Source organism: Lagopus leucura, unplaced genomic scaffold (genome assembly GCF_019238085.1).
Source record: "Lagopus leucura isolate 7727_CA_CO unplaced genomic scaffold, USGS_WTPT01 Super-Scaffold_100052, whole genome shotgun sequence".
Taxonomy (NCBI): Eukaryota; Metazoa; Chordata; class Aves; order Galliformes; family Phasianidae; genus Lagopus; species Lagopus leucura.
The window spans coordinates 1753307-1764311 of record NW_024962298.1 but is presented as its reverse complement, the minus strand read 5'-3'; the positions used below and the strand labels follow the sequence as shown (position 1 = coordinate 1764311).

Genomic DNA, 11005 nt, shown 5'->3' with positions numbered 1-11005 from the left:
GCCCCACACGTTCTCAGCCCCTTCGTTGTGTCTGTATGTCTTTTCCCCACCCTGCTATGTGCACGGTGACACAAAGGGTGTTCTGCTCTGCACCCCAAATCCTTCCCCACCTTTGTGATGCCCTTAGCTAGAAGAGAGCTGCAGCGGAGCTCAGCTGGCCCCTAGGAAACAGATAAAGCTTCAGATCAGTCAGCAGCCAGAAACCCCACTGAATTTGACGCAACACCCCAAAAGCACGATGCACATGCAAGCATGCTGTATTGCACAACCTTCTGCCCTCCTGCTGACTCTCCTCCCCACAGAGCAGGTCAGGACTTCTCCTCGGTGTTTAGGATACCTTGAGATTGGTGCTTGCGTAGAAATGCCAGGCATTCCAGCAGGGAGCCTCTGTCTTTGGGAGGACATTTGGCAAAGGCACTCACGCTGACGGCAGGCAGATAACGGGGCAGGCGCTGCTGAATCAGTAAACAACGGCTGGGGAGCACAGGGCGAGGGCAGGAGCCTTGGCTGGTGAGGAGGGGGCAGCTCAGGGGCCCCTCTGCAACGAGCAGCCCATCGAGACACAGAGCTGGGGAGGTGCTTGGGGAGTGCTTGTCTCAGAAAAAGGGAAATTCTGTGCTGACCTTATTCCAAGCAGAAGATGGCTTGGCCACAAACCAGCAAGGCCAGGAAAGAGGGTAAGAACAGAGCTGGAGGAGACAGAGGTGAAAAGTCCCAGGGCAAGCCCCAAAGCAAAACATTCTTCCCCCCCATGTTATACAAAAGAGACTTAAAAGCACAGCTCCTTTCTGCTTGTAACACAAAGCTGCATGCCAGAAAGAAGCCAGGGACTGTGCTCAGGAGGGGATGAGGGCTGCTAGGGGGAATGGCCACCCGTGGGTGCAAGCCAGAGCTTTGCTAACAGTAGAGAAAGTCTCATAAGAACAAGGCTGGTAGGAGAAACACAGAAACCCTTCCTCTTCCCCATCACAGAATTCAGGGGTTCTGTTTGCACCCAGCAGAGAGCATCTGCTTTCAGATTTGGAACAGGAGCATCAGAACAGCCTCAGCTCCATAGTGCCGAAAGGAAAAGCCCGTTTCTGTGGTGGCAGTGGGGGGGAGAAGGAGGAAAGCAGAGGCTGAAATTCCAGTCCCTGCTCCAAGGACTGTTTACACATATCTATATGTAACGAGCCTTGGATGAAATGCATAAACAGTCCTTGGGGCAGGGACTGGAATTCCTGCCTCCCTGCAGCCCAGGAAGAGTCAAACCTTCTCTGCACCTCTCCAGCCCCCCTTAGCAGGGACCCCCATCCCACCAGCCCTTACTGACAGGATGGACAGCATGAGCCAGAACCCCCCTTCAGACCCCAGGAAGTCTCCCATCGTGGGTCAGGTTTACTTTTTATTGGATATCAGAAGCTAAAAGTTGAGAACACAATTCAGACAGGATTGCTGTGCGTCCGGCGGGCAACCAGAGCTCCCAGAGCAGCAAGGAGCAGGACGGCCAAGCCAGCAGCCAGCCCCAGCCCCACATGGCTTCCAGCACCTGCAGAGGAGAAGCCAAAAGGTGGTCAGAAGCAAAGATGGGCCCACACCCCGTCTTCATTACCCACCTGCTGAGGGCACCCTGCCTGCTGGGTGCTGCTGGTGGCCATGGATGAGCAGAGGGCCCAGCATCACGTTTGCTTCTCCCAGCGTGGGACCCAGGGGCAGCTCTCTGTGGGATCGCCTTCCTCTGTGCTGATGGGATGGGCTGAAGGGCTGCAGGGAGCGCCATGCTGTGCCACAGCTCTGTGTCTCGCAGCACGAGCACACAGCCCTCATGCCCTCCACAGGCGCCCAGCTGGAAGAGAACCTGGTCACCAGCCTGCCCTATAGCAGGGACCCCATTGACGGGCAGCCCAGAAGCACATCCCAGCTACTCACAGCCCGCTGGGTTTGTGGAAGGAACAAGCCTTGTGCTGAGGGTCCGGAGGTTGGCTGGCTGGGGAGACCTTCAGGTGGCAGGTGATGTAAAGCTGAGAGACCAAGCAGCAGGGTGAGGTGGTCAGTCAGCTCAGAGGCACACACATGGCTTCCCCATGCCCTGTGAGGGACCACTATCTCCCCGAGGCACTCCAGACACCACTGCTTCTTTCAGAACACTGAGTGCAGCCGTTCAAGCTTAACCCAGGGGGGCTTGTCTTGACCAGAACCATTACCCAGGGAGGAGCCTGGGCTCACAGGGCTACGATCAGAAGCAGTAACACCCCATCCACGTGTTGCTACGAGGGGACAGACTCTAACAGAGTCTGTTGAAGGGTAGGACAAGGGGGAAATGGATTCAAACTAGAAGAGAAGAGATTTATATTGGATGTAAGGAAGTTTTTTTGTTTTTACACTAAGGGCAGCGAGGCACTGGCACAGATTGCCCAAAGAGGCTGTGGTGCCCCATCCCTGCAGACACCAAGCTCAGGCTGGAGGGCTCTGAGCACCTGATGTGCTGTGGGTGTCCCTGTGCATTGCAGGGGCTGCACTGATGGACTTTAAGGGTCCCTTCCAACTCAAATGACTAGGAATACTTTCCCAACACAACCCCAAAGCTGCACTGACTCACGCCGTGGCACAAGGTTGGACAACATCTAAACAAGGGAGTTCACCATCTTGGATTTACCAGGCTGCTGGAGTCTCCTGCAAACTTGAACACATCTACTGCAAACTGAAGCACATCTAGCCGGGGCCTTGGGGATATAAAAGTCGAGGTAGCATCATCCAGCCGCCCATCCACCATGCACCTAGGTACAAACAAAGGTCAGCCAGGTGGCTGAGAGCCAGGGCTCCGAGAGGTGAGCCAAGAGCAGGGCACAGGCAGCTCTTACCCGCTGAAGTCAATGAATGCATACTGGGGAGAGGAGCCCCTGTCTGGGCTGGGGGTGGCCACGCAGCTGTCCACAAAGAGCCTCAGAGGTGTGTGGTTCCCCACGCTGACACTCGCCTGCATGTGGAGGACCTCCCCCAGCTGGAACACAGTAGAGGCCCTCTCAGTGCTCCAGTCATCTGGAATGAAAGGAAGACGGTTCACTGCTCACACACAAGGAACCCTATGAGGACACAAGGCCCAGGAGCTCTGTCACCTGGGGAGCTCACCCATCCCACGCACCAGGGGAGACCCCTGCTCCAAACCTACCGTTCATTAGGTGCAAGGAGAAGAGCAGCTTCTGCTCAGAGGAGAGGGTGGAGTGGAAGGGTGCCCACGTGGGCTGGATGGCATGGCTGCTCACGTTGTTCCTCCTGGGGAGTAATGCTCGTGATCAGAAGGCTCCGCTGCTGCAGGAGGGCTTGGTGCCCATCCACATCAACTCACCTTGGGTAGTGGCACTCAATTGGAACCACAGCTGGGCTGGTGCGGATGACAACAGGGTTGCCAGCGTGGACTGGGTTGTAATTCAAGCTTGTGCTGTAGATGAGAGCCTCAGGGGTGACCTGGGGAGAGGCAGATTGCATGATGCAGTCACCAAGTACCCTCCTCCTCCAGCCACACAAGTGGAGCCCCACAGCCTCTCCCAGGAGATTGAGCTTTTTTCAGAGCAGCTTCATGCCATTCTGTAACAATCAAAAGATCAGTGCTGTGGAATGGGCATGCAGGAGGTGTCATAACAACGGGACTAATGCAATGGAAAGGGGTTACAAAGAAAAAAGGAAAGGCTTCACCTGTCCCTGAAGATCTAGGCTTGCAGGGAATACTCTGCAAGGGAGGGATCTCCAACCACGGATCCTCCTCCAGGGGCAGTCAGCCCTTAAATGAGGTCAAAGCGAGGTGCAGCCAGGATCCACCCCTTCCTATCACACAGCTGAATTGCCTTCACCTGTGCTGCCAGGGTCCTTTCCCCAGGTGCTCAATCAGTGGTTCAGGCTGTGACTCAACAGTTACCATACACATGCTCTAGCAACAGCAGGCAGCACCCAGACTTCCCTAAACTCACTGTCAGCTGCAGCCTTCAGAGAGGAACTGAGGCTCCCAGCTATAAGGAAAACCTTGTAATTGTTTCCCTAAGCACAGAGCCCAGCCACTGTGCTCCATTAAGTGTTGCATCAGAGACACCAGCAGGCTAAAGAAGCTTCAGCAGCGCCAAGCCTGCCCTTGGCTATGTGAAGTAACAAGCACTGGGAGGGCTGGCAGCTGCTTCCTCTTTAGGTTTGCTTCCAACCCTTCTAAACAAATGGGAAGAAACCAGTCAGAACTTCCCAGTTAAACACCCAAAGGCTCAGCATCCCTTGCTACACAGCACCCCCAGGTGCAAACAAGGAGTCAGCCCCCACCCGTGGCCCCCAGCCTTACCCTGAGGGTGCTGCCACACTCATGCAGCCCAGCCGTGAAGGTCACCACGTTCTCAGCAGCATTCTGGGCTGTGGCCGGGCAGGCAGCCGTACCCAGGGTCAGGTCTGCAGCCCGGACCAGGCGCCCGGTACCAAAGAGGTCCCTGTGCACTGTGATCACCATCTGAGCCTCCTGGCACCACACAGACACGGGGTGCAGTGGGGATGCAGCCTGGAGCTGGGACACGTCCACCCATGCCCATGGGGAGGGCTGGGAGAAGGCATGGGGCTGCCCCAAGGACTGAGCCCCCCACAGCTCCGTCTCCCCTCGGAGAAAGCCCCAAGAGGTGTAGGCAGCTCCCATCTCCAGGAGGCAGCAGAAAAGAGCAAAGCCCAGGCAGCTCAGGAGCCTCATCCTGCCTGCCAGAACCCAGCATAAGGGGCAGGGGGCTGCCCAGGGCTTTTTGTAGCCCTCACTCCCATCAAAGATAATTGGCAGCACCCAGTCCCCTGGGGATGGTGTTAATTAGCTAACAAGGAGCTGGTGTCAAACATGCTGTGCAGCTAACTGCAGTTTCTTTTTAACATCTTTTCTGGTAATAAGCAGCCCTGCAAGATCTCCCAGGAGACGTGTCCCAACTCCAGACCAGGTACCTACAAGATCTGTTTGAAAGATGGGCACAAGTCTCCCCTTTTCTCCGATGCAGCATTTAAGGGCAGATTCAGGTCTGGAAACGTCTTATGCCTTTACTGACTTGGGATATCTTTTACAAATCAGGTGTAGGTAGTTATCTTGTCTGCTTTTAGCTTGGAGAAGGCTCTGGGGAGGCTCTGATTGCCCTCAGCCACGTCGCTCAGTGTGACAACTCCAACAGCTGTTGAGCCCCTGCAGGGACAGTGACTGCCCCACCTCCCTGGGCAGCCTGTGTCAATGCATTATCACTCTTCCAAAGAAGAAACATTTCCTGATACCCGACCCGAACCTCCCCTAGCACAACTTGATGTGCATCACCTCTCATCCTCTCACTGTTACCTGGGGCAGAGGCCGACCCCCACTTTGCCACGACCTCCTGTCAGGGAGTTGTATTGAGCAGAGGTCTACCTGAGCCTCCTCCACACTGAACATGGGCGTGGGGAGTAAAGCAAAGTATTTGCAGCAGGTGACGAAGCAGAGAAACAATTTATTTCATCTGCATGCATACACAGAAAGAGCAATTAAGGTCATTACCCCATCAAGCAACGGCCTGGCTGGCATTGTGTTTGGAGAGTGCTCACTTTGGGCGTTCGAACCGCAAACCCAGGTTGCATCCCACGCAGGGCAGTGGGATGGGATTGGTAAGGAGTACTGTTCATCTGTCTTGCTTAGTCTTTGTGGCCTCCAGCAACCCATCGTGTACTGAGGTCTGGCTGCTACCCGCCAGCGGCTGCTGCTGGAAGTAGGCCTTGATCTTGCTCAGGTGACGGACCTTCTTCTCAGAGGGATGCCTGTGGGCATTGACCAAGGCGCACATCTTGGGGAGACCCCTGGCGGGGTCGCACGCGAAGCAGGCGTGCAGCTCGGGGAGGCCGACGCCATGGGAAGCCAACGTCTGGGCCGAGGGCCGGCTGAGCAGCTTCTTGTCCAGCAAGGGTTGCAGGGACATGAAGGACTCCAGGCCGGCAGGGCTGAGGAGCTGCCTGGGTTTGTTCTCCAGGTCGATCTCCAGGACGTTGCACAGGTCCATCATGGCGCTCGCACTTTCCATGGTGCTGCAGTTGCTGAGGTCCCGCCACAGCAAGTTGCTGGCCAAGTTCTTCAGCTTGCAGCTTTCCTTCTCGGGGACCTTCTCCTTGATTAGGGGTAGAACATCCAGGAAGCCGTAGATCGTGGAGAGGAACTCCTCTTTCTTGCCAATGGCCATCAGACTTTTCAGGAGGGTGGGAAGGGGCAGTGACCAGAGACTAAAGGCAGCCAGGATGGGCCTGCGGATGGTGCTGAGGTGGCTAAGCAGATCCCTCAGGCCCACCTCGTAGCTGCTAGTTTTGGCCATCGAGTTGGGCAAACGCATCGTGGGCTGAATGAGGACTGAGAGTATTTTCTCTTTATCGACCACCGCCATCTGAATGACTTCATTTTCTGGAGAGGTCGAGGGAAAAGTGAAAGAGGAGGAGAGAGGAAGAATGGGAACAATTAACCTCTTATTCAGCACGGAAATAAAACACTGAGTCACTGAGCCTTTAACAGCCCCCTGTCTGTCTCAAAAGCAAGGCCCTTAGGGGCTCAAGAGGTTGTCCTCTCTCTTACATCACCAAGCCTATGGCAGAAATATCTGAACTTCATAGAATCGTAGCATCATTAAAGTTGGAAAGACAACTAAAATCATCCAGCCCCGTACCTGTAACCACTTTAGACCATGTCCCACAGTGCCACATCTATTGTTTTCTTGAACACCTCCAGGGACAGTGACTCCACCACCTCTGAGGGCAGCCCGTGCCAATACCTCACAAAGCTTCCCAACTTCTGCCCACCCCACATAAATCAAAAGTGATGCTGCCATACGTGGGGATCTAAGCCAGCTTCAACATGGCATACTCATTACAGAAGACGTTCCCACTTAGGATCTTACTCCAAATCTTAACGTCAAAGAAGATCACGGTTCCTTGTCCCACATCCAGCGTGTTCTGGAGGCAGATGGGAAGGTGTGTGTTGTCAGTGCTGGTGCCATCCTCGAGCATATCATCTAGCAGACTGGGGTCCTGGTGGAGCAAACGACTAGCTTTTAATAAACATCTCAGGAAGAACCAGGGAGCAGCTCAGGGTGTTTGTGCGTCCTGGAGGTGACCAAAGGGATCTATTCAAACTAACTGCTGGACGACTTGGAGTGACCTGCTGGGAACCTTACCGAGTAGCTTTCTGCTCTAAGATGACAGGAAAGATGGGGCTATCAGGAAGGATTTCAGAAGTTCTTTACCAGGATCTTAACTCACCAGCAACTCCTCATCCATGCTGTCCTCTTCATCGCTGCCCAAGTTGAGAAGGTCGCTATCTGCACAGAGAGAAAAGACCTATCACCTTTGGGACACAGGACTGTCTGACCTGCAGTGAGCACAAGGGCCAACTGACCCCCTGTCAGCATCGTCAGCTGAGCTGAGGTGCCCTGGGAGCAAAGAGGTAATGGGGGGCAACCATCTGAACAAGAAGATGCATTGAGATGTGACCATCATCCTGGGAACTTCTTGGGGATGCTGCAAACTGGCCCCCAGAATCCACCTGATGCCTGCAGGAGCATTGCTTACCTGAGTCATGCATCTCATCACTGCTGTCTGGCACGATGTTCAGCAGGCAACCTTCCCTGCTGGCAGCCATAGTGGGTGCAGAAAAGCTGGTCTGGGGCTGGGGCAAGCAGTTTGGTTCCTGTGGCACCACTGATGTGCTCCACTCATTGTCGTCCTTCTCAACCTTTATCACTTTTGCAGGAAGTTGCAGCGTGGTGGTGCTTTCATCTTTCTTCCTCTTGGCAGGGTTGGAGGTCAATGGGACCTGAGTGGGCAAAGCAGAGCTCAGTGAGCATCCCCGTGTGGCCAGGGATGTCCTTTGCTGCCAGAGCACAACCACACAAGTCCGAGGGAAAGGCTGAGGATCCTCAAGGCACTCGTTTTTGAACCCAAGGAAAGAGCCTCAAAGTAATGACACTGAGGCAGGCACAATGATGCACAGTCCTTGCTTTGGTGAGCAAACCCAGTGTGCCAGCCTGGGGATGTGATGGGACCACACAGGGACCAACAGAGGACCTGAGGCAAGGGGCGGAGGTGGAGGCCATGAATAGGAGATACAGGGGTGCTTGGAGACGTCGTGGGAAGCCCTGGGATTTGGGATGGCTTGTGGTGTGAGCAAAAAGCAGATCTCACCTGGTGGGAGCTTTTCGTGGTGGCTGGAGTGGGGGCAGCTTCTGAAAGAACAAAAAACACAGCAGGATGAGGAGGGTGAGCAGTGCTGGAGGTGTCTGAGAGTAACGGGTGTTGCAAAACCCTCTGCAGGAGGTGCAGGTGGCTGTGGGGCCGTGTGCCCTCTGCTGCCACGGGGATGCTGGAGACACGGGCAGTCCTGAGCCCCACTGGGAGATGTTGCAGAGGCCAAACTCAAGCCGTGAGGCTGGGCTGGTAAAATGCTCGCTCATTCAGCCGCCCACATATGCTGGAAAGCTGAAAAGGCCATTAGTAGCATCATGCAATGAAGCTGCTGTGATTTGGTAGCTGGGGACATGCCATAGGAATGCTCTCCAGCAATGCTCAGGATGTGGCCGTGGACATGTTCAAACCATTCGTTGGGGGAAGTGGGACACAATTTGGGAAGCTCTCAGGAGAGCCCTTTTGGGCTGTGACACCAGCAAAAGACAAACGCTCAGCCCAGGAGGATTTTATTGGCATAGCAAGTGAGGTGGGGAGCTTGGTCCCTGCAGTGACTTTCCATGGGTTTTTTAGGCATCCTGGTTTGCAGATGGAGCCCAATCCTCACTGCTCTCCTGCAGTATCATTGCACACCGTTTCCCCTCACTTCTTCCTCCTCTTCCTGGGGCCAGCAGTGTGCTTCCAGTCTCGCTTGCCCCTGCTGGGATGCTCCTCCTCCAGCACTGGGCTGGGGGCCTTGGGTGATGGGGACCTGGCGGGGGGCTCGGCAGCAGGGGGAGGTGCTGCAGGACCCCGATCCGTTTCATTCTGCTGCGAGGTGCTGGGGCAGAACAAATCCAGCAGGTTGAAGGGCAGTGAGGGCTCCTGTGGGGTGAGCATAGATCTGGGGTCCTGAGGCCTCAGTTGCAGCACTGTCCCCATAGAGGAGGCGATGGCACTGAGGGAGCGGGCCATGGAGTGCACCCCACGGGACAGGGACACCAGGTGTTTGTTCTGTCTGCGCTGAGCCTGCAGCAGGCAAGCGGTGACCCCCAGCAGCTCATCCGTGTGCTGCAGGTGTGCCCTGGCCCAGCAACCAAAATCTTCCTGCAGGGCAGCCAGGGAAGTCTGGAGGCTCTTGGGGAGAGATGTGGTGTCCCCAGCAGCACTGAGAGGTGATGCTGAGCCTTCCTCTGCTCCTTCATCCCGCTGTGCAGCAGGGGTGGGTGGTGTGGGGGGTGCGTCTCCTCCTGGGCTATGGGGCTGAGGCTGCAGGTCGAGGGTCGGAGTGCTGCTGTCCTCAGATGCCGTGTCCTGCTGGCGGACAGCGGGACCTGCTGTGGGGAGCGGGGCTGAAGGGAGCAGGAGAGGGAGCTTAGCAAGGACAGCATGGATGGAGCGCTCAGCAGATGGCAGCACGCCGGGGCCCAGGGACAGAGGCGACCCGTGTGCATGCCACACTTCTTGGAGAGGACAACCCCAGCCCTCCTGCACACCCACATCCACATGCCACTCACCTTCCCCAGCCCAGGGCACAGATGACTTACCATCATCCCTCCCCTTACTGCGCACTGGGGGCTGGCTGCACTCAGCAAGCCCCACCATCGCTTTGGCAGCAACGGAAGCAACGGTGGCATCCCAGCCTTGGAGCGAGGGCAGCAACCACCGTCCTCCAAGTGGGAGGAGATGTGAATCCCAACGTAGGACACCCAGCCTGGCTTTTGGCCTCCACCCAGCTCCGCGGAGCAGCGTGCCCACATCTCACCTTGCAGCCCCTCAATGCGCTCAGCCAGCGCCTGCAGCCTGGCACGGCACTCGGCAAAGTCCTCGTGCAGCCCCAGCTCCCCATCCGCCGCCGGGCGCTGCCTCTGCAGCTCCTCCAGCGCATCCTTGACGAAGGGCTGCATGTCCATCACCTCCTGCTCCGTGGCATAGAGGCCCATCTTCTCCACCAGCCTCTCGCCCGCCTCCATCCTCCGCAGCACGGCCTCCACGCGCCGCAGCTCCCTCTCCAGCTCCCTGCGGCTCTTCTCCTGCCTCCTCTCCACCGTGGCCAGCAGCTCCTCCTCCTCGTGCCGGATCAGCCTCACCAGCTGCTCCACGCGCTGCCTCACCAGCTCCCGCACCCCGAGCCCCGCCGCCTCCAGCCGCGCCGCCTCGTCCTGCAGCGCCGCACGCGACGCCTCGAAGCCGCCCCGCCTCCGCGCCAGCTCCTGCCCCAGCGCTGCCAGCTCGTCCTGCCGCAGCCGTGCCTCCGTGCTGACGTCGCAGTGCTGCCCGCTGTGAGCGGCGTCCAGCAGAGCGCAGATGCAGCACACCGCCCTGCAGCACTGCTTGCAGTAGATGCTGTCGAGGTGAGAAGAGGCGGAGCAGCCGAGATGAAGGGAGCAATGTAAGAACAGAAGGAGTTATTTACTCAAAGGGCGGTGGAGCGCTCAGAGAGGTGTGTGTGCCCCATCCCTGGAGGTGCCCCAGGCCATGGATGGGGCTGTGGGCAGCCTGATTCCATGGCAGGGGTTGGAGCTGGGAGGGCTTTAGGACCCCTTCCATCCTATGCCATTCTATGAACCTCTAATTCTATGATCATCTGTTCTTAGAATCATAGAATGGTTGGGTTGGAAGGAGACCTTAAAGCCCAACCAATTCCAGCTCTTCACCATGAGCTGGCTGCCCCCCATGAGCTCAGGTTACCCAGGGCCCCATCCATGGCTTCAGGCACCTCCATGGATAGAGCACCCACAGCACCTCCGGGCAACCTTAGACATTCCACCCACTGCCTTCCTGGCCTCCAGCAGTCTCCTCATCCTCATCCTCATCCTCATCCTCATCCTCATCCTCATCCTCATCCTCATCCTCATCC

The 11005-nt window shown here is 56.6% G+C and overlaps 3 protein-coding genes across 3 annotated transcripts in view; all 3 read right to left on the bottom strand.

Moving 5' to 3' along the window:
* Nucleotides 1-630: 630 nt before the first annotated feature.
* LOC122187840 (zona pellucida sperm-binding protein 3-like) lies at nt 631-4702 on the bottom strand. Its single transcript, XM_042885678.1, has 8 exons — nt 4301-4702; nt 3326-3444; nt 3149-3252; nt 2841-3018; nt 2636-2756; nt 1909-2000; nt 1596-1825; nt 631-1528 (listed from the first exon to the last, which is right to left on the bottom strand). Exons 1-8 carry the CDS (start codon nt 4691-4693, stop codon nt 1422-1424), a joined length of 1344 nt encoding a protein of 447 aa, XP_042741612.1. The 5' UTR covers nt 4694-4702; the 3' UTR covers nt 631-1421.
* Nucleotides 4703-5439: 737 nt separating this feature from the next.
* Nucleotides 5440-11005, bottom strand: part of LOC122187838 (protein PML-like) — a 7003-nt gene continuing 1437 nt past the window's right edge. The window contains exons 3-8 of the mRNA XM_042885673.1: nt 9911-10491; nt 8167-8207; nt 7555-7798; nt 7246-7304; nt 6885-7014; nt 5440-6394 (exon numbers count right to left, since the gene is read on the bottom strand). Coding sequence (XP_042741607.1) covers nt 5628-6394; nt 6885-7014; nt 7246-7304; nt 7555-7798; nt 8167-8207; nt 9911-10491 — 1822 coding nt within the window. The 3' untranslated portion in view covers nt 5440-5627. The remainder of the gene's footprint in view (nt 6395-6884; nt 7015-7245; nt 7305-7554; nt 7799-8166; nt 8208-9910; nt 10492-11005) is intronic.
* LOC122187843 lies at nt 8659-9904 on the bottom strand. The gene is made up of 2 exons (XM_042885683.1): nt 9693-9904; nt 8659-9497 (listed from the first exon to the last, which is right to left on the bottom strand). Exons 1-2 carry the CDS (start codon nt 9748-9750, stop codon nt 8809-8811), a joined length of 747 nt encoding a protein of 248 aa, XP_042741617.1. The 5' UTR covers nt 9751-9904; the 3' UTR covers nt 8659-8808.